The sequence below is a fragment of the Cyprinus carpio genome, chromosome A24, assembly GCF_018340385.1.
Source record: "Cyprinus carpio isolate SPL01 chromosome A24, ASM1834038v1, whole genome shotgun sequence".
NCBI classification, from domain to species: domain Eukaryota; kingdom Metazoa; phylum Chordata; class Actinopteri; order Cypriniformes; family Cyprinidae; genus Cyprinus; species Cyprinus carpio.
Window position 1 is genome coordinate 19,453,291 of NC_056595.1, and position 23,684 is coordinate 19,476,974.

Sequence of the window (23,684 nt, forward strand, 5' to 3'; positions counted from 1 at the left end):
GTCTGATTCCATAAAATGCTGAAAAATATCAGTTTCTGGAGGTGTAGTACATATGCTGTCATTTTAACAGATTCCCAGGAGACATAATAAGGGTTGTTCATACAAAAATGAAAATTCTGTCAACATTTACTCACCCTCATGTTTTTCCAAATGCAATTCTTCAAATGGAATCAAATGGTTTGTCCATGCAATGGTTAAAAAAGTATAATGGAAGTCAATGGAACCAGAAACCGTTTTATTACAACATTCTCCAAAACATCATCTTTTATGTTCCACAGAAGAAAGAAAGTCATACAGGTTTGAAATGACATGAAGGTGATGACAGAGTTTTCATTTTTGGGTGGACTATCCCTTAAACAAAAAAAACAGATGTAAAAGAACCTTGTTAACATATCAAATGTCCTATTAAATCAAAGGCTACATTAAATTTCCTCAAAAGAGTGGCTTCATAAAACCTTACTGAACAAAACACTGAGAGAGAGAGAGAGAGAGAGAGATGTTTACAGTAGAAAAGCCCTGCCTCCTATGCCTTATTTCCTGAATGATCTGCATTAATATTGAGTTTCATGCTTCATTACACTCACGCCTTTATATGGAAAAAGTGGATGATTAAAGTGCTCTGTCAAGCATCTGTCTTAAAGTCATTTAAAAGAATCATGAGCTGTATGAATAAGTGATGGAACAGCCGCTAAGCAAGCAGCGCCAAACTATTAGAGGGAGAGAGAGGGTTCTTATTCTTTACACTCACCTAAAACATTCATATACTACGTATAGTTGGCTTTGATACTGAGCTTCCTTCTGCCAGCTTAAAAGAGACCAGACTTTTTCATACAGTATCTTCACTTAGTTACGAAAAGAGGACGCATCCAGACATAGCAACGGTATGCACAAGATGACAGGATATCGGTCAGATTTTTTAACACATATATATATACTGTATGTGACATCATCGTAAATCAATGGTCAAACAAAATGATAGATAGATAGATAGATAGATAGATAGATAGATAGATAGATAGATAGATAGATAGATAGATAGATAGATAGATAGATAGATAGATAAACAGTAGCTGTAATATAATTAAAATATAAAATATTTGTTTGTTTTAGATGGATACATCTGAATGGATTATTAACAAAAATGATAGTGACTTAGAGAAGTATTGTTGAGTTTGCTCTACTTGATAATTATTCTTCCATTATTCAAAAGGAAAATCTTCTCAGCTTGATGTTTAGACGTCTACATGCAAACAATTGACCTCCTTTCTTCTATGTGTTTGGAGTTGTCATTGTTTTTTGTTCTAAAAGGGACTATTACAGACATTTAATGTTCCAGGCAGACTATTCTAATTAATGTTAATCAAACATGCAGTCTTTGTAGTTGAACCATTTCATTTAGTTGAAGTATGGTGGCCCTTAAACACTAATTAACTGCTCTTGCTGGCTGTTTACCAGAAGCCCTTTCTTGAAGAATCCAATATAGAGGTGCATCTCAGTAAATTAGAATGTCGTGGAAAAGTTAATTTATTTCAGTAATTCAACTCAAATTGTGAAACTTGTGTATTAAATAAATTCAGTGCACACAGACTGCAGTAGTTTAAGTCTTTGGTTATTTTAATTGTGATGATTTTTGCTCACATTTAACAAAAACCCACCAATTCACTATCTCAACAAATCAGAATACTTCATAAGATGGAAAAAAAAATAAAAATTTTTTAGTGAATTGTTGGCCTTCTGGAAAGTATGTTCATTTACTGTACATGTATTCAATACTTGGTAGGGGCTTATTTTGCTTTAATTACTGCCTCAATTCGGCGTGGCATGGAGGTGATCAGTTTGTGGCACTGCTGAGGTGGTAGGGAAGCCCAGGTTTCTTTGACAGTGGCCTTCAGCTCATCTGCATTTTTTTGGTCTCTTGTTTTCACATTTTCCTCTTGACATTACCCCATAGATTCTCTATAGGGTTCAGGTCTGGTGAGTTTGCTGGCCAGTCAAAGCACACCAACACCATGGTCATTTAACCAACTTTTGGTGCTTTTGGCAGTGTGGGCAGGTGCCAAATCCTGCTGGAAAATGAAATCAGCATCTTCAAAAAGCTGGTCAGCAGAAGGAAGCATAAATTGCTCCAAAATTTATTGGTAAACGGGTGCAGTGACTTTGGTTTTCAAAAAACACAGTGGACCAACACCAGCAGATGATATTGCACCCCAAATCATCACAGACTGTGGAAACTTAACACTGGACTTCAAGCAACTTCCTCCAGACTCTAGGACCTTGATTTCCAAATGAAATACAAAACTTGCTCTCATCTGAAAAGAGGACTTTGGACCACTGGGCAACAGTCCAGTTCTTCTTCTTCTCCTTAGCCCAGGTAAGACGCCTCTGACGTTGTCTGTGGTTCAGGAGTGGCTTAACAAGAGGAATACGACAACTGTAGCCAAATTCCTTGACGTGTGGTGGCTCTTGATGCCCCCACACTCAGTACATTGACCCCAGCCTCAGTCCATTCTTTGTGAAGTTCACTCAAATTCTTGAATCAATTTTGCTTGACAATCCTCATAAGGCTGCGGTTCTCTTGGTTGGTTGTGCATCTTTTTCTTCCACTCAACTTTCTGTTAGCATGCTTGGATACAGCACTCTGTGAACAGCCAGCTTCTTTGGCAATGAATGTTTGTGGTTTACCCTCCTTGTGAAGGGTGTCAATGATTGTTTTCTGGACAACTGTAAGATCAGCAGTCTTCCCCATGATTGTGTACTCTAGTGAACCAAACTGAGAACATTTTGAAGGCTCAGGAAACCTTTGCAGGTGTTTTGAGTTGATTAGCTGATTGGTATGTCACCGTATTCTAATTTGCTGAGATAGTGAATTGGTGGGTTTTTGTTAAATGTGAGCCAAAATCATCACAATTAAAAGAACCAAAGACTTAAACTACTTCAATCTGTGTGCACTGAACTTATTTAATACACAAGTTTCGACGACTTTTCACAATTTGAGTTGAGTTACTGAAATAAATAAACTTTTCCACGACATTCTACTTTATTGAGATTCACCTATATGACCTTTAATTTCAGAATACCATCTCATCCAAAGCTGCTCTCATGTTGACAATGACACTGCAGCCTACCAGCACAGATTATGTTTTTAAAGACATACATTCTAAGAATACATATAGAACATTAAAGGGTTCTATCGGGCACATCAGACTTGGAACCCTTTAAAGGTTCCGTAAGGGTTCAATCATAAGCCAGAAAAAAAGTTATATATAGGACCTTTTAGGACTTTTCCCATCATGGGATCATTTGATGTCTTTAATACATTAAAGGGATACTCCACCCCAAAATGAACATTTTGTCATTAATCACTTACCCCCATGTCGTTCCAAACCCCTAAAAGCTTTGTTCGTCTTCAGAACACAATTTAAGATATTTTGGATGAAAACCGGGAGGCTTGTGACTGTCCCATTGACTGCCAAGTAAAATACATGGTCATGGTCCAGAAAAGTATGAAAATCATCGTCAGAATAGTCCATCTGCCATCAGTGGTTCAACCGTAACATTATGAAGTAACGACAATACTTTTTGTACGAGAAGAAAACAAAAATAAAGACTTTATTCAACAAGTCGTCTCCTCTGTCTCTCCCCCACACCACCGCAGCACCATTTTGAACGCAAACTGCGTATGTTCTTCTCAGACATGCCACAAGGATACGTTTTCTACATGAATTTACACTTTGATTTAAAAGAAAACAGCGCATCCTTGTGTCGCGGCTGACACAGAATAGCGTACGCAGTTTTATGAATTTTTATGGGGTTTATGAATGTAATTTAGTTCTTTCATATGTATTTTGTTATATTACTTTGTAATACTGTTTTCTTTCTATAGTAGTCTGAAGTGATGCACTGTAACACTTCTTTATTAGGACACTGATTTATTGGTCTGTACTAAACTAAATCTAGGCCGTTTCCTTGGGGTGTTTCTGAACTGTAAAATAAAGAATAAGCTTTTCACGTTCAGTGATGCATCATATTCAGAACATCCTCATAGTTAGTGACAAGATCCCTAAGATCACTAATCAGATTCCTGAACTCAAAGAAATAGTTTATGTAAAGTACCAAATTACCAAAATTATAAAACACGATATCATTATATTATGATGCTCAGATTAAGAACAATCTCTCCTCTCCTATCATGGAAACCACGCCTACATTTATCAGCCCAGCTGCTGTGTTTCTTCTCTGTGGAAACAGATTCTGACTGTCACAGGAATGTAAATAACAGCTGCCCAATTATCATGATTAGTTTTCCTAGAGTTTTTAACAGATGTACGGCTCTACCACATCACCCTGTCACACATATGCTAGTGCTGTAATTGATTCTCTGCGAGGTTAATGTGAACATCTGAGGGGCTTCCAGCAGAGCAAATCATTCCTCACAATGTCTCACTCGAGTTTTATTAATGTTTTTGGTGAAGGGAAAAAATTAATCCCCATAAGATTTTATCACAGCTGTTTTAATATATGAGGTGTATTATTAAAGAAATGTGATAACAGAAAAGGCTGTAAGTGTCAAAGCTTTTGAGATCAAGTCAAAGATAGTTTAGTTAAATAGTGATGCAGCTGATTAGTGTTGGACTTTGGTTTTAATATGTTATTATTCGTGCTGCTATTCAACAATTAAACAGTGTAACCTACTTTTTAGAGAAAACACTTTGCAACCAGTTCTTAGTAGCCATAGTGGTTTGTCTTTTTCTGGTAGATGTAAAGTTGGTTGTGTGAGTGTGTATAAATAGACAGATAGATGTAATATAATAAAAATTGTAAATATTTTTTAATGCTCTGTAACAGTTTAGGTATATTAATATACTGTGTATATATCTGTATATCTTCCTGAGAACCATTAAAATATATATATATTTTTTTTTTTTATGTCATTACATTGGTTGGAGGATAAGAAACAAATATAGAAAAAAAAAACAATTTTGAAAAAAGATAATTTATTCATAATTTATTCTAGGTCCTTTGTAGAGGTCGTCAGGATTACTTTATTCAAATAAATAGACATGAAAATACATGTATAGGCAAAAATAATGATTTATTTTTTTCATTCACCAATCAGTTTTTACGTTTCAGACTATTTTTAACCAAACTTTTGATTCTCAACTGTTATGGAAGTACAGCAGAATGATTTGATATACTATTTTACTTTATGCAATATGTGCGTAAAATATCCATAAATTGATATTCCCATTCTATACAATGTAGCCTATCTATACACAGCATCTAATTTGCATATCAATGTGTTCTTGGGGCAAACCATAATGAAAAAAAGAAGCGTTATAATGGGAGCAATGGGCAACATTTTCACAAGAATATCTCATATTTCATAGAAATATTGATCTATAATTACTTTCCCTATTGACTTGTTGTGTCTCCCAAAAATGCCTGATTAACATGCCGTTTGTCCTGGTGTCCTCTACAGAAGACATGATTCCTTGTTTTGTAACAAGAAGTCATATTCCGATTTGAAACCCCATAACATTTTTTTTTTCTGAGATTTTTATTTACGGCAAAAAACTTCAAAAATTAGTCAGATTTATATGATAATTACAAAATATCATATAAGAGTATCCCCTAAGAGTATTGAATTTGATCATTCTGTCAATATCAATCATATTTAAAGAACAAGGAGAAGGTGTGTTTATGTTTATGATCAAACATATATGTCACAAGATTATTAATATACGCAAATTTTACGTTTTTGGCAATACTTTGTGAAAATATATACATTCTATAAGCTTGAGGGTATGCAGTGCTTTAAATTCCCTGCGCGAACCATCAAGTTAGTTTACATTTTATTTTAAACGTGCGACCTGCAGGCTATGGAGTTTATTTTGAGTTAGTGTGTGTGTTACGTTACGATTGGTCAAAGTGTTAATGAACTATTAAATCATCACTTGACATTGCACCGTCTGTGTGTTAGTATATTTTACTGAAACAGCCAGGTTTATTGTTGTTCGTCAGGGTTGAAAGAGCAGAGGTGACATTTGGTGACTGACGGAATAACCTCTGAGCGGACGATGATGATGATGATGATGGGGCGCGAGCACGGCGCCTGACGTGTCTCTTCTTCATCATCTGCTGGCTGTAGTAAGGAGCGCGCTGTGGCACTTTCTCGCGCTCTCTCATTCCAGCTAGAGCGCTGTGCCATGCGAGCTCGTGCGTCTTCGCGTGCCAACCTCTCGTGCGCTCGGAGAGTCAGACCCCGGCGAGATGCGGGAACTATAACGAGAGCTCAGATGTTTGGAGGTTCTCCACTGGATTGTTGGTAAATGTTCCTGCCCCACTCTCTGACGACCATGCTTTATTTCCAGCTGGTGATCATGGCGGGGACGGTCATGCTGGCATATTACTTCGAGTACACGGACACGTTCAACGTGCATGTGCAGGGATTCTTCTGCTACGAGACCGCGTACACGAAACCCTACCTCGGACCCGAGGACACGAGCGCCATCCCGCCCGCCCTGTTGTACGCGGTGGTCACTGGAGTCCCCACACTGCTGGTGAGTCGCTGGTGACAGTGGTTATGCCAGTCGGTTTATTGATAGCTAAGTGCTATGGAGTGATGAGGTGGTGGTGATTGTAGTTGATAAATTGATTTTTTTTTGATTGTGGGAATTATTGCATAAAAGCAGAGGCTGATAACTTGATTGATAAGTGATTGATTTATATTGATTATCACTGATAAGTGCCTTCAAGTGATTTATATTTATTGATAAATGAATTAGTTATTGCATAAAAGCAAATTAAGCTTGAGATTTATAACTGGTGGATGTATAAATGTTATTGCTAGTGCTGTCAAACGATTAATGGCGATTAATCGCATCCAAAATAAAAGTTTTTATGTGTGTATACTGTGTATATGTATTATGTATAAATACAAACACGTGCATGTATGTATTTAAGGAAAATGTTTATATATTAAATATATTTATAGATAATACAAAATATAATAATATAAATATATGAATGTATATATATGTAAATATTTTCAAAATATATACAGTATGTGTGTATTTATATATACATATATTATGTAAACAAACTTTTATTTTGGATGCTATTAATTGCGATTAATCGTTTGACAGCACTATTATTGACTGGTAAGTGATCAGTTGATTTAGGCTATCTTAAGTGCATTCACAATTATTGATTAAAAACAATGATTGCATCAAGGCATATCAGATTGATAAGTGATTTCATATTGACTTGCCTGTTAAGTGTTGAATTGATCATTGATTGAAAGCACATCGGACAAGAAACTGATTTATAGTATGAGTTTATGATTTTCATATATGGTTTTCAATTATACGTCATTTTAAGTAATTCGTAAATGAATAATTATGAAAGACTAGCAGACTAGAGATTGATGTGATCACTTGTTATTGATTGTCTTCAATATTGATTAATTCTGATTTGAGTTTTTGATATTGATTTTCAGTTGTATTTTTTGCATTTATTGATTATTAAAGGAATGACTGCATGGAAGCAAATCAAACTTGAGATGCAAAACTTGATTTTGATTAGTTAGAGAAATGATTGCATGGAAGAAGATAGAGTTTGATTAGTGGTTTGATATTATTTTTGCCATTTTTGCCAAGTGCCATGGGCTGCAAGTTATTCTATAGTTATTAATGTGTGATTTGTGATTTGTTTTAGATTTTGATTGGATAAGTGATTTTGGTTGATTTGTGCTTTGATTTTTGCAAGAGAGGTTTAATAAAAACACTTGAAAATGTGCTATTTATCATTGATTGAGCAGCTTGCAAGTGATTGCATTAAAGTAATTCAAGCTAGAGATCCATAAGAGACAGGTTTAATAAAAAAACACTTTCGGAATATGTGCAACAGTGCTGTGTGATGCTGGCAATGCTGTCTGAGGTACAGAAATAATGCACACCATGAGTCTTTAAGACGAGACTTGTGTGTGAGTCATAACTGCCTTTAGTCGACACTGCTGTTCATTATCACTTTCACATTCAAATACATTCCAACTCTGCTGATTTTGTATGTTTATTTATAATTTAAAGGATATTTCTTAAACCATTGAATGGAATACTCATTTTCATGCATGCAGGACTGTATAATTAAACATATCCAAATATGTTTACTGCACATGTTCCATCTTGGTAAATCAGCATAATGAGTTTTCATTATCTATGCATGCATAAATTAAGCCTGCATATCATAAAATATGCTCTCTCTTCATACCTAGCTGAAGACGAAGCCTTTGATGTTAGATCTCATCAGACATTGCCCCAATACTGAATGCCTTCATTAGCTTGACTATTCACTGACAACTGCTTTGTTGCTTAATAATACTTGTTCATTGAAATCTGCAGAGAACAGCAGACTGTGACTATAGACATCTCACATCTCACTGTCTGTAATTTAATGTTCACCAGCCCACATTATTTCATCAGTAGCAGTTTACTCAATCTGAAGTGCCGCCGTGCTGGACCTTTGCTGCTCTGTCAGCTCATAGTGTGGTTCTGTATCCATCTAATGTGTTTAACAGATGAATGGCAGCAGATAAAAGGACATTTTATGCTTAAAATGTGAAGCTCTCAGAGTTCTCTTTTGGTACATTATACAGTATATTGATTTTAGGATTACATTTGATGGCACTCTATCATTTCTATTTTGAACAATTTCTGTTTTTTGTTTCTGCTAAATATAGAAGAGAATGCCAGCCATATAGATAGATTGTTTGCTCATTCATTCATTCACTTTTTTTTTTTAGGGTTGATCACATTCATTGGACAGAAATGAAGTTTCATTTGTTTGTGTGTGTGTGTGTGTGTGTGTGTGTGTGTGTGTGTGTTTGTGTGTGTGTGTGTGTGTGTGTGTGTGTGTGTTTGTGTGTGTGTGTGTGTGTGTGTGTGTTTTATTGCGTTCAGGAGATTGGTAGGAGATATTTAATATCAAGTAAATGCTATCCTTGAGCCAAGGTCCAAATGTAATTCTGGTAACACCTGCCATAAATAATACTTACTAGCCATGAAAAACTATTATTATTATTATTATTAAGAGACACTGGGGGTGGTGAGAACTTTTTTTGCACAAAATTATCCAACCCAAATTCAAGCAATGTAGCCATGCAATTTCTCTCTCTCTCTCTCTCTCTCTCTCTCTCTCTCTCTCTCTCTCTCTCTCTCTCTCTCTCTCTCTCTCTCTCTCTCTTTTTAAAAATATGTATTTATTAATAAAAAAAAAAATAGTTTTGTCTCAATGACAAATTAGATTTTTTTCCTTTTCCTTGTATACAGTAGTTGCATTTTTACTGCTGAACCAAGGTACATATTTTTTTCTCAGATTTAGCACTGAACATATGATAAGCTATTCTAGATTGCAGATTTGCCCACACCCCTAAAAATATAAATTTAAATAAATAAATTAATATTTATTACTATGGTTTGTGACTTTATATGTTGACCAGAAAATTGATTGCTGTTTAAGTGGGTGTTTTACAATAGGCTGCATTGTGGATTAGATTTTGTTAATAATCAAAAGTATTGAAGTGTTTGGCTATGTTGGTGGTATGTTTCATAGTCTGAATACAAAATGTTTATTAGTATTAATTATTTTCAGTGATATACAGACTACTTATTTTCAGTGATTCCCCCCTAGACTGTTTCCAGACTCTAATAGATGCATTTTTTATTTACAGTGCTGTCAGATTATAAGTGTTGCTACATGGCAGCTAGGTTGTTATATTTTTCCCCCAACACCTTTCTGAGTGGCGCAGACAGATATTGGCTCATGTTTTTCTAGACAGAATAAATAACAATCCGGTCTCCACGTTGCAATACTTTGACCCCAGCCAAAGCTGTCGTAAAGAGAAATGAACTCTATCTCCACAAAGTATTGCTCATAAACTCCACGGCAGACTTGCACTGAAACCATCACGCTGTGATTTGTAGTGTGAAAGGCTTGCGGTAAAGATATGAGCTTCAGACAGAGATATTGCTCAGTTTGAGCAGATATTGGTAAAATGACATTGATGCATTAAGGTGCGGATTATAGGGGAAAAAGTCTTACAAACGCGAATGATTAAAGAAACCCCTCAACATAATAAGTTCGCTGCTGGATTTGGATGCGATTGTGCGATATCACACGTAGACAGTCAGACTTTTGGATGAGGCAGGCTTGCATCCCCATCACATCTTCATTTAAAACCAATTACAACGCAAAATCCTATTTAATACTGATAAATCTTGATAATGAATGGAATTTGACGATCACTGCCAAATGTGCTAAATCACAATAAATCCTATACTTCAACAGAGATTATAATGAGCAAAGTTTGAGAATAATTGTTTTACCCAAACATTTAATGACTTTTCATCATGACTTTGGCAGATTTACTTGATAGCGCAAGGCTGGGCCAATAGTCATAGCAAGATTAAAGGAATACTTAACCCAAAAAATGAACATCTGTTGAAAATGTACTCACCCTTAGGGCATCCGTGATTAGTAGATTAATTTATTTCTTAATTGGAACAGATTTGGAGAAATGTAGCACTACATCACTTACTCACAAATGGATCCTCTGCAGTGAATGGGTGCCGTCAGAGAGAGAGAGTCCAAACTGCTGATAAAAACATCATAATCATGTCTTGTGAAGTGTGAAGAGATGTGTTTGTAAGAAACAAATCATAAAGGTGTTTTAACTAGGGCTGTCCTCACTAAAGATTTTTCTGATCGACTTATAGTTATTCATTTAAAGTGAATAGACTAATCACACTTTTATATTTATAAACCATATAATTCATTATAATGCACTGAAACTGTGTTACTCGTCGGTTGTTCAGTAACATTTTTGTGAATTTTTTTTTTTTTTGTGATAAAATATGTGCGACAAACATCTTCCCAAATTCATAATGAGAATCATTTATAAATCTGCATGCTTTTGTCAACAAAAATAGCACTGAGATCTTCCTGCGGGTTTCTGCCAAAATAAAAGCAGAGAAAAAGCAACAACTCCATCAACATTCATAAATTTTAGTATTGTAATTTTACTTTTGTTCTATAAAATAAAATAGACAATAATAATGATTATAATAATTACCCTACAAAAGCTCTGTTAATACATTTATTATAACATCACACATAGTGTTCAGACTAAATACATGCCTGATTAAAGTCTCAAAAATATTATTTAACTAACTTATTAATTTTAAGTTAAATTGTGCTTTGTTAATATAATGTCTGCTTGAATGTTAAAAAAAGTGTGTGGGGGGGTGCACAGGAAAAACGTGTTCGGTATTAAAAAAAAAAATCACAAATGTTACTGAACAACTGACGAGTAACAGTTTCAGCTTACTTTGAACCCTGGCGCTATGAGCTCGTGCAGCGCTGTCAGAATACATGTAATTTGTGTGTGCATTCGAAAATATAACATTCTGCAGTTTATTTACTAATTGTTTGAGGCCATTTCGTGATTTCAATCATCATACAGTAGCCTAACCTCCAGCATCATCTACCTCTTCTTCTCATCAGAGACATGTGATGCAGCACTAAACAGTCTCTCGCTGTCGGTGCTTCGTGCTTGTGATGATTTCTGCATCTTTCTCGGACAGTTTTAAATACTTTCACACTGCCGACATGTTTGCTGCATTAGTGCGTCCCTCTATTTGATCTCTTTAGTCATTGTTCGGTAAATATTATTCGGCCTTTTCACTTATTCTGATAATTTTGGTTGCCGAACAACTGTGTGGACTCTCCTTCTGATGGCACCCATTCACTGCAGAGGATCCACTGGTGAGCAAGTGATGTAATGCTACATTTCTCCAAATCTATTCTGATGAAGAAACAAACTCATCTATATCTTGGATGGCCTGAGAGGGTGATTACATTTTCAGCAAACTTTTATTTCTGGGTAAACCATTCCTTTAATATGCAATGTGTCAGTCATTTTAGCTCATGATTTGCAAGAGCGCTTATGTAAACGTCTTATATTGAACACCAAACACATTCTCATGCGCACTCTTTGAGACGTCCCTCAGGTTGTACCAGGGGGACTGTCCCTGTAATAAAGACGTGCTGTCACTTAGGACAAGAAAGCAATTACCACATAACTAATAACTAACTAATAAGCTAATATAAGCATGCACATATTTCTCTGACTCACCTTTAGAAATAAAGCTTCCAATTAGGGTTTTAGAGCTTAAAGTCATTTTATGTGAGTCTCATAAGAAATAATATTTGAATAAAGTCCTATTGTTGGTACCTTTTTTATAATGACATTAATTTATGATTTTAAATAAAAAAAATTGTGCACAATAATGATGTATTAAAGGATTATATATTAATAGTCTTAAATTTGCCTCATATAATTTTTCTCTTTTATTTTCTTTTGATTATGTGGTGAAATATGACCCAGACATATTCATGAAAGTTTCATGAGATTCATACACAAATAACTTTTTATTCTGTCTATTTTTATTTGTTTTTAAGAAAGCTAACTGTTTTTTTTATTGTCAGAGGGTTTCATCTTTTGTATGTACAATATGTGGAGAGAAAGAGAGAGAGATGTGTGTGTGTATTTGATATATACTGTCATCAAAAGGTTCAGTGTATTTCAAAAGTTATTTCTAAATATGATACATTAATGACTTGGTAAGGATTGCAGAAGGTAAATTTATCAATGAAAATTATTAAAGTGTTAAAAAAAAAAAAACACTGAAGAACCTTTATTTCTTTGAGTGAAACCTGTGTTGTTTTTGATATCTGTCTCTCTCTGACTTTGAAGTCGTTGAATTGGTGTTTTTTTTCAGTTACACTGGCAAACTCTGTTTTTTGAACCAGAGATACAGATGACAGCCGTCTGCTTCTGACATGCAGTCAAATGTGATAGATCATCATCTTCTTTCATAGCGACTTTTGATTTGATTTGATTTTGAGGCTTTCCATTTGTTCCTCCCCAGAACTGCTACTTTTATATCTTGGTATACACTTGTATATCAAAGTAGAGTTCACAATTGAGTTGTGACTGCCATCAGAGACAATTCAACAACCAGTTTCCATGATTGAAAACACAATTTTATGGCAAAAACACTGTTATGCTTTCAAACACATATGTAACTGCATCCATTTAGCATTAGATCATCAAAAAACAGTAAATTACTTCACAATTCACAAGTAATCACGCTTATCCTGTTCATTCCCAGTTGAATCTGTAATAGCACTCATTATATTGAATGTATTTTGTCTTGGATATCAATAAATAAAGTATCCTAAGATACCTAAGATTACAAAAATGTGGTTTTAAAATCTTTTAGTATTTTGCAGAGCTCAAATAATGTGTGTGGAGTCTCTGTCAGTACTGACCACAAACAAATTCCCTTTAAGCAAGTCAACTCACTTAGCAGCCATCTTGGTAATGAAGATGTATTGTTGTTTTGACCAATGACACTTTGTTGTAGAATTTTATAGATTGTAGAGAAAGGTCTTTTTTTACTGGCCCAATATATTGGTTACAGGGCTCAAAGACGAGAGGTCCCATTTTGGTATCCGCATCCAATATTTTTCTATACATAGAAAGCATATCAAATGCAAGGGAAGCATCTACTTTAATGTTTCAAATAACATTTGTGAAAATAAAATTTCAAAATATGGGGGCGAAATAATGTTTCATCGTCAGTTAGCGTAACAGATGTATTTATGTAAAAATGAAACAACGTACTGATTCTGACCTGTACGGATTAAAATTATTAGATTTTTTTTTTTTTCTTGTGGAAATGAACTTCCATATGCTGCTCAAACAGTAATCTCCTCTAGTAATCACAAGAAATTGTTCTTAATCCCCAGTTTTCAGAGATTTTTCAACACATCTCATGTTTGTGTCTTGATATATTTATAATATTCTGTCGGTTGTCTTTTTATATCCCACTAATGATACTGAATTTAGTTACTGAAGGGTTTCTGTATAAAAATGGTGATTTTAAAAATGAAATGAGGACTATCAAGAGGTATTGACTCTGTGGAGTTTAGTTTCGCAGCATTAGCATATTCTCCTTATTCAGTACATCCATATAAAAATCCTCTAGATTTCTCTCAGCTCTGCGAAACAGACTGAAAAAACTGTCAACAGAAAATGGGCCATGAGGAGTACGACATAGCTGTTCATTAACACAGTCCAAACAAATATCACTCCATTGTCAACAGTGATCATCTGGGCCCTACAAACCAACGAGAAACCAACAGATGTTCATGTCTGGCTAAGTGATCAGGACTTCACGCTTGAATTGGTGTGTGTTTAGTGAGTTTTAGCCTGTTAGGTTGGAAATGGTTGAATTTTACTGGCTCACTGTCATGCATTAGCATCAGGCTGCACATCAAGATTGTGTTTACATTTAACAGTTTTAATCCAACTTTGTGTAAAAATAAGAAGCCAGGAAATTAGTTCGGCTGCCTCCTTTGGATGTTTCTTCCTCTTTCTGAGATCTACAGGCAGCACTTCAGGTTGACAAGCTTTTGTGAAACATACAACATAAGAGAATGGTGTAATGTTGAGGAATTCCGGCTCAGGTGGAGGACTGTAACCTTGTACTTAGAGCTTAACCTTGAAGATTTAACCTTCTTATTCTGATGCAGATTAGTTTTTTGTGTTGTGTATTCGCTTGAAACCATCTGTACAATAATCATTTTTGAACCATTTGCTGTGGAAGAACCCGTTTCAGAATATTAACAGGTTTTAGCCAGTTTTAACAAGTAAAAAAAAGTGTTAATGAACATGTGACAGGGCCATTTAAAATGTAATCTAGCCCTTAACCACTGACAGTATAAACACTCTGTTTAAAGCTCATTTCATTAACCTACTTTTATACCTCATGTTGTTATTCAGACAGTCATACTGTTTTAGTTGCTAATAGTAGTTGCTATGAAAGAATCCTGTCCATCATGACATTACAACAGGCTCAACTAATGATATGAATTCGGGAGGGGGCTATTGGTTTGTTTGAAAAAGAGAACATGTTTAGGGAAACTTTTTTTTCAGTTCTCTTTGGTGCTGCTCTAGTGGTACAGAAAAGGCATGCATCACCTTTAATATCAGCATGATATTAGTTTCATTATTCAGTGCAAGAAAATTATGTCTTCGTAATCTATCAACAAATCTATTAATCTGTCAAATAAATTGCATTCCTTTTCAGCAGACATCACCAAGCTCTCTTATTTTTCAGCCTTCTAACTACCTGTCATATACAGACCATTTTTCACAACCCAAAAAAATTCTAAAGGATGCAATCAAGTCATTTCTTCCTATTGAATATCCTTTTTCAAGTCAATCTCTTTATACTCATTGTACTGGCACAAGCCCCCCCCCCACCCCAGTGAGATTGTTGCTTTAAATATGTAGAAAAACACAAGTATACATATTTATATTGTCCGTACATACCACAGTAAAGTCTTAAATTCTCTTAAATTGGCTTTTGTCAAGAAATATATGATATAATGTGATTAATCTAATTAATCAGCACCTTATGTAAGTAATTTGATTGACAGCCCAGGTTTAAATCAGTTTCCTGATGGATGTATAGATCAAACAGAAGCAATGATGTGTTTCTCAAATGGCTATGATTTTTTTTTCTGTCTCTCCTGATCATTTTCTCTTCTGCTGGATGCTCATAACCTGGATTCTGCAGTATGTATGTGTGTAAAGCCTTGAGCGGTTGTGCTACTGTTTTGAAGTAAGGAGGGGGCAAAGAGGCCACCAAACTCTTACGCTTCTCTACCTAGATTTTTATGCAGTTTGAGAATGTGAGATTAAGTCTCAGCTTTTGGAAGCAGAAGATCCTGCTTGCATCTATAAGCCCCAAAAGCAAACCCTCGAGGAGCTGGACGAGCTCTTAAATCACTCTGACAGATCAGGAAGAGCCTCAAGCTCCTCATGTGTGTTCTAATCCTGGTCTCGTTACCTCAGTCAAACCCGGATCTCTGCACTAATGAACAGAGGAAGAGAAAGAAATGCCTCATTAGTTTTATTGCAGATAGAGTTTACTTCAAATGCCTAAAATCTTTATGGAACCTAAAATCCATTTTTAATTATGACATTGCCCAAATTTGCCCAATTTACTTGATTTAATGAAGTGATGATTCAGTCCTAGATGAAGTATATGAGAATATATGTTAGGGATGCACAATAAATATCGGCACGTGTAGAATTTTTCTGCTGAGAACAGAACCGCCTTTACTGATGAGATGCGCATTAAATATCATGCCGATATTTATCGTTCATCCCTACTATATGCAAGGTTTTTCTGAATGTGACAGGATACTAAACAAACTTAAGCAATGGGAATTGAATGGATTGTGAAGGGGAGGGGCTAAACATGAGAGGGCTTGGTGACATCAGTGGAGAAGGAATGTTGTTTCAAGGGCAGAGCAAGTTATTACATTTTGATGAAAAATTACAAAAACAATTTAACCAATGATATCAATCTGACCAAATTATTCAATCCTGTAGATGAAGTATGCAGTGTGAAAAGGCCTGTAGTCAAGGCAAGGCTTCTGTCTACAACAATATTGCAACACTTCATCTACTAATGGATGCAAATAAGGGCAGAACGAACTTTAATTTGGATTTATGGGATAATAATAGTGCCCATTCTCATAATGAGCATCAGCACAATAAAACATAATACATTTATTATGTCAGTCATTTGCAGAAGCAAGACCGGCAGGCTTTAAAAATGCAGCCAGAGACTAATCAATATCTTGCTACTGTTTCAGGCTTGTTGTCATTTTTAAACTTTTTTTCATTCAGTCTTTTATTCCAAGTACAACTGAAATTGGGTTTCAGTTGTAGCTTTCCAAACACTCATAGCTTCTTGGGTTCTGTACTCGGTTATATACCGATAAAATCGCAAAATTATTTTTATTGTGGGCTATTTTACTTGGGCCGTTAAGAAACCATCTAGTAATACCTTTTTGCATTAATAACATGTGAAAAATGTGAAAATGTATTAGTTAATTTTATTTCAGACGTTTGACATTTTCTGATGTTCCACTCTGTTTCAGATCACCGTGACAGAAACGGTTTTGTTCTTGATACAGTACACATCAAAAGATCTTGACAGTCGAGAGAAGACCATCGTGACCGGGGACTGCTGTTATCTTAACCCATTAGTGCGGAGGACTTTCCGTTTCCTTGGTATGTCATGGCTATTCCATTTCATTTTATGGATCTTTTTATGGAATGTTGTGCTTTCAGCCCTGGCATTACATTTACAGTTAAACTGTGGGAATTACTTGGATGTGTTTTGTCCCTCTCATCAGAAAGAGAGATTGCACCAACCAACGGTAAGTGCACTAATGTCAAAAACCCTTGCATTTTAGGTTAAAACGTGTAGGAAGTTGTTTGAAACATTTTTATTTTATATTAGGGACATTTCAGCCAAATAAAAGCTGCATTCATTTACCCTCATTTCTGACTTCTGTAAAACACAAATGGACAAATAAAAAAATCTCTAAAAGAAAGTTCTTAATAGGATAAAACAGCACCTTAATAGAACAGTAGTCCAGTATGCCTTGTGCTCTGTATTTCTATATTCTGAAGCCACACAGTAATGTTGTTTGAAGAACGGACTGAAATATAATTTGTTAATCATAATAATAATGAAAAGGATGACTTAAATGTACTCAATTGGCTTTAGAATGCTTGAAATAAGACAAATGGACTACTGTTATGTTGTTGTTTTTGTACTTTTTGACCTTATTGCAGCTTAACCGTTGTGGTCACTTTACTGTGTGTTTGTTTTATGGAAATAGCAGAATGCATTTTCTAAATAATAAATAAAGTAATAAATTAAATAAATGAAGTCTAAAAAATTTAACGCAGGTTTGAAAATACATATGGGTAAGTAAATGATGACTCAGTTTTCATTTATGGTTGAAGTGTTCCTTTAAGGTTTAGTCAAAATGCAGTTTGTTGCACACACACACAAAAAATGGATTCTTGGAATTAGTGATGCGCCAAAATTTCAGCAATAGAAGAATGTGCATCAATATTGGGAGCACAACCTGTACTTCTATATGATCTACATACATGTGTTTTTTGCTGTCTAACCTCATATGCTCTACAACACCATGATGGTAAATTCTCTCCAGCGATGTCTCTCTTCCTTGCTCTTTCGTTCTCACAGTTAAATTTTTTTCCCTTTTCACTCAATTTCTCGCTACAATGCTTTAGTGTTTTTGTGAGATAAAGAAACTGCAACGTCATGGATTATTAGCCTGATCCTCAGAGAAAATCCACTTCCATCTCCTATTAATTTCTGCATTAAATGGTTCCCATTCACCACAGATGCTCTCATTTTCCGGTGGAATATACAGTACTTTAGTCATTCTTTCACAGTTTGCTGCGCCTAGTCATCCAAGCTGCGGGATTATTGGACATCTGACGGCATTAACGGTCTTAAAGACAAATCAGATAAGCAGAATTGTTCCTAAGCCTCCTACAGGGCGCTGAGAAGATCACCTTTACTTTACTGACAGCATCTGTCACTGTTCAGCAGCAGTCAGCATAGCCCAGGGGAAATCGGATCTATCTGAGATCTTTTTTTTTTGCTCCTCAAAAGCATTGTCATGATTGTTTACAGACTATATCTGTGACATTTTTATCTTTAATTTTTAACAATTTATAACAGTTTCCACTAAAATATTAAGCAATGTTAAACAAGAAATGTTTCTTAAGCAGCAGATCAGCATATTAGAATGATTTCTGAAGGATCATGTGACACTGAAGACTGGAGTAATGAAAATTCAGCTCTGCATCACAGGAATAAATTACATTTTAAAATATAAAGCAGTTATTATAAAGTGTAATAATATTTCACAATATTACTGTTTTACTATATTTTCAATCAAATAAATGAAACTTGAAATACACTACTATATGTATGTAAATATATTCATAATATAGCACATTTCCTTATTGCTTCTACAAAATGATACTATGTAATAAAAATATAAAGGACAAATCATCCATTTATATCCTATGTATGTTAAAATGATTCATTTTAACATTATTTTACTAAGAAAAGTCTTTATGTGTGCTGTTTATTATTATCTGATTTACAGTTTTAGTCCTTGCCAACCTCAAACTCAAATGATAAAGCACCTAGAAGATGTCATGTGTGATTCCAGCCAGTGGCGGCTGCTTGAAATGAAAATATTTTGAAGAATGATGTTTCTTCCTGTTTTGTTTGAGGTTTGATGGTGCATTTCCACTGAAAAGCATCAAATGAGACCAGTTGCTTTGTGACCTGGAGTCACTGGCTTGTGTTATTTGCATAATGAGTCACGCTGCGATGTTCTTTGGGAGAGATTAAATTTAGAAAATGGCTGTGGGTCATGGTGCACTCTCGGTTAGCTTAGGGAGGCTTTTTCTGCAATATTTCCCCATCTCTCTGCCTGAGAAGAACTCTTGGTTCACATTGACTCTTGATATCATAAATGATTGTGAATGAAAACAGAAAACACTTCAAAGCAGTATGTTTGTTCCAGTAAAGCATCATTAAATAGCTCCTGTTCTTCATCCAAGTTATATCATTGAAATGTTAAATCTGATTGAACAATTTGAACTCAAGCCGAATGCATCATTATGAAGGTAATGGAGTTAAAAATGGCTTTTCATAAGTCATAATTGGTTAAAATCTTTCCTTATATTTTCATTTCAGGCCATTTAATTGTCATGTTTTGTAAAAAAAAAAAAAAATAATTCCAAGCTAAAGCAAAAATTTAATTGTTTTGTATCAATCCACGTCATATAATGATAATTATTTAGATTTTTAGTTATAGGATATGATTATGAAAGGATGTATGATTATGAAATCATTTAATCTTGAATCAGTATTTCATGTCTATGTATTTATTTGACTTAAAATGTACAGTCAGCTGGTCATTTTTCATAAAAAAAACGTATTTAATGTCATTTATGTAATACATTTAATGTGTAAAAAAGGACTTTTTTTGAGTCAGTTCTTTTTAGTGAATCAGAAACATGCAGTGCAGCTGGTGTTGTCTGATTCACTAACAAATAAATCCTTTGAGCCAATCTTTTTAATGAACCATTCAAAAAGACTCATGGACAGGAGTCATTCGAAATCAGTTGAATCTTTCTCAATTGACTCACTGAATCAGAGTAGATACAAACAAATGCTAGTTGTTTGAACAAATTTAAATAGATTCACAGACGACAGTATGTTCCTTTGGGGTCCACACAGTTGTTGAGATCACTGTGCGAGAGGAAGTGTGAATAAGCCATATTTATCTCCAGTTCGCTCGAAGACAGAATGCAGTTTAGGGACCGTCAGCATCAAAGTTATTATGTAGCCAACATGACAGGAAACAGGATTGATGTGACGCCAGCCGGTGACATTATAAGATGGCCTTTTTATGCCAACCTCAACTGGCATTCTCAAGGCTCTTAGTAAAACAAGACCATATTTTCCCTCCAAACCATCTGCCAAACTCGTTTTGCTGTGCGTCACGTAAAAACTCTGCAAGGCATTCCTCTGAGTGACTATTTATGGAGGGAAACAGGGCTTTGTTAATGTTGTCTGAATACGTCTGCCAACAGTTGTGAAAATGACTTATTGTTGACACAAGTCTTTGAATGGCTATAATAATAGCCTTGTCAAGCCTGTCATTCTGTTGAGCTGAAAAGATGTTCCAAACAAAAAGAACATGACATTTTAGGAGTGAAAGAGAAAAATGGAGCTCTTTCAGAAACAATGGTGACTTCCTGTTCCTCGGCTAATATCTACCATTGTAAAACTCCTCAGAACACAGGGGTATATTATGAAGAGGAAGACTTATTTGTGATGTGTCCATCATGATTTTGGATTCCTCAAGCTATGTGGTTTTCACTTTGCTTCAGGATCATCAAGTGGTGAGCCAACAAAACTGTAAGCCATATTGAATGAAGTCTTGCTCGCTTTCTTTGACTTTGCATAGTTTTGTTCAGATTTTTGACAATGGGGGTGTGTTCGTAGAGCTAAACATATATACTATACCACTTAAAAGTTTGGGGTAAGAAAGATACTAAATAAAAAGGAATAAAAATGTTATGCATTAAATTAACCAAAGTGACAGTAAAGACAATTACAATGTTAAAAAAAAAAGATGTCCTTTTTTTTTTTTAAATAAATGCTGTTGTTTTGAACTTAATCATCAGTGAATCCTGAAAATATTTAAAGTAGAAACCCAAAAAAATTAAGCAGCAAAAACTTTTCAACATTGATAATTATAAGAAAATTATTATGTAATAATTCTTATATACTAATATATGTAATGGTATAAGTGCTATATATAATAGTGAATGAATTGGAATCAAATATAATTGAATTTGGCTTGTTAATCACATGCACATCCAATGTTTGAGCTCTTTTATTTGAGGTATTATGGTTTGGTTTACAGAGCGGTGATGAGAAAGACTCAATTATGAGGTTCAGTTATGAGGTTATTTTCTCATCAACTCAGTACATTAGCTCTTCTAATGCGTCCTCACAGCTCAGCGGCTAAATGTGTGCCTCTGTTGAGATCACCTAGGCTTAGTCGTATCTGTCCCCTTAATGTGCTTAAGTAGGTTCTGGTACACGCTGTGCTAAACGAGCCAGCATACGTAAACAGTGCCACCACTGAATAATTGAACCAATTTTCCAGGTCACGTTTGTGAAATACATATTTTAAGTCCTATCTTGATGGATTCCCTTTAAGGGATTACATACTTTTAATGTCAAATGAAGGCAGGGAATTTTAATATCAAATATAGGAGGTGTTATGGTAGATATGGTAATAGTAAGTTTACAAAAAATAAGAGAATGAAAGTTTTTGTAGTAATTGGTATCTGGATCTGTTTTCTTCTCCATAGGTGTATACATGTTTGGCCTTTTCACCACTGACATCTTTGTGAATGCTGGTCAGGTGGTAACGGGGAACCTGGCCCCTCATTTCCTGACAGTGTGTAAGCCCAACTATACAGCACTGGGTTGCCAGCAAGCTCTTCGCTACATCAGCCATCAGGAAGCCTGCACTGGCAACGAGGACGACATCCTGCGTGCACGCAAGACCTTCCCTTCCAAAGAGGCAGCGCTCAGCGTGTACGCTGCTGTCTATATGGCTGTGAGTATCTCATAAATCCAACCCATCCTCATTGGAAAAACATGCCTGTGGTGACGTTGTTGCAAAATATTGCATTGCTTCTTGCATGTCTTGCAACACTTTCAAAGTGAAATGTCCAAGTAAAAGTGTTCAGTTTTATCTAAACCAGGAGTCCGCAACCAGTGGTTAACCAGAAAAATTAAAAATAGCACTTCATGCCCGAAAGGTTGCCTACCCCTGATTTAAACAGATGAACATAAGTCTGGCAACATTTTATCATGCTGGTTGTTGTATGTATCATGACGGTTCAGAAATGAAATGTGCAGTTAGTGGCACTTAATCAGAAAAGCCATACATGTGGACTTTGCTTTGTGATGCAAACACCAAATATACTAGTTTACAAATCATGCATTATGTTAAAAGTGTGTTTAGGCCATAACATAGTATTGTGAAAGGAACCTTGAGAAAGGTTTTATTATATAACCTGCCGATCTGTTTATAATTTGTGAAAAAATATGCAAATATCATGGTGACATCATATTGGATGATTAGATTCAGTGAATCACTTCTTGATATTTTTCAGCCGTTCAGTGCATACCTTGACACTCTCTCTCTCTCTCTCTCTCTCTCTCTCTCTCTCTCTCTCTCTCTCTCTCTCTCTCTCTCTCTCTCTCTATATATATATATATATATATATATATATATATATATATACAATCTTTTTTTTACATTTTCTTTTTTTGCAGACTGTTAACACAATCATGATGTATGTATGCGTGTGTGAGTGTATATTTAAGTTTTTTGAAAGAAATAATGCAAATGCATGCATAAAACATCCCCTTTTTTAAACACATTTTTTACAGAATATTAACACAATCATGGTGTGTGTGTGTCTGTGTATATATACTGTGTATTTATTTATTTGAAAGAAATGATGCAAATGCATTGTTGAAAGCTTTTATTGGCATGTCAGGAGTCTAGATTTTTCTTTATTTAGTTTTGATATTTATAGCAGTGATGGTTTAATTAATGTTTTGTGCTTTAGCTGTTAGCCTGTTTCCATGGTAAAACTGTGGAATGTATCCCAATTTAAAACACTATGATTTTTGTCTTTGTTTAGTTTTGATATTTTTAGTCGTGATGGATTATTTAACATGCTATACTTTAGGTGTTACACTGTTTCCATGATAACTTACTTGAAAAAGTTGTCTTTAAATGTATCCCTTTTTAAAGCACTGCTATACACATGCAGGTGGATGTCTTTAGGTTCTGCATTGTGTCTTGTGTTTTATATAATTTTTTATTGAGGTTCAGCCCCCACAAGCCCTGTTTTAAAAGATGCCATGTCAATTAAAATAGTCAAACCTTTCCTCCAAACTTTATACAATTATATTTGTTTGTGATGTGTAACTTGGACCCTGTAATGTTATTTGCCCGTCCTTGGAAAGTCATTAGCTTTGAAGTTCTTCAAGAAGAGTTTTCAAAGCACATCCTCTTCTGCTCTTCACACTTACTGCTGA

The 23,684-nt window shown here is 35.0% G+C and overlaps 1 protein-coding gene across 4 annotated transcripts in view; it reads left to right on the top strand.

The window, feature by feature from the left end:
- Window positions 1-23,684, top strand: part of LOC109049425 (phospholipid phosphatase-related protein type 5-like) — a 41,423-nt gene that overhangs the window by 5,321 nt on the left and 12,418 nt on the right. The window contains exons 3-5 of one of the 4 annotated variants that reach the window (XM_042714557.1): window positions 6,372-6,560; window positions 17,080-17,212; window positions 21,935-22,185. In XM_042714557.1, coding sequence (XP_042570491.1) covers window positions 6,372-6,560; window positions 17,080-17,212; window positions 21,935-22,185 — 573 coding nt within the window. Of the gene's footprint in view, window positions 1-6,070; window positions 6,561-17,079; window positions 17,213-21,934; window positions 22,186-23,684 lie in introns of those variants that run through there. The other 3 variants (XM_042714560.1, XM_042714558.1, XM_042714559.1) reach the window with 3 other exon arrangements.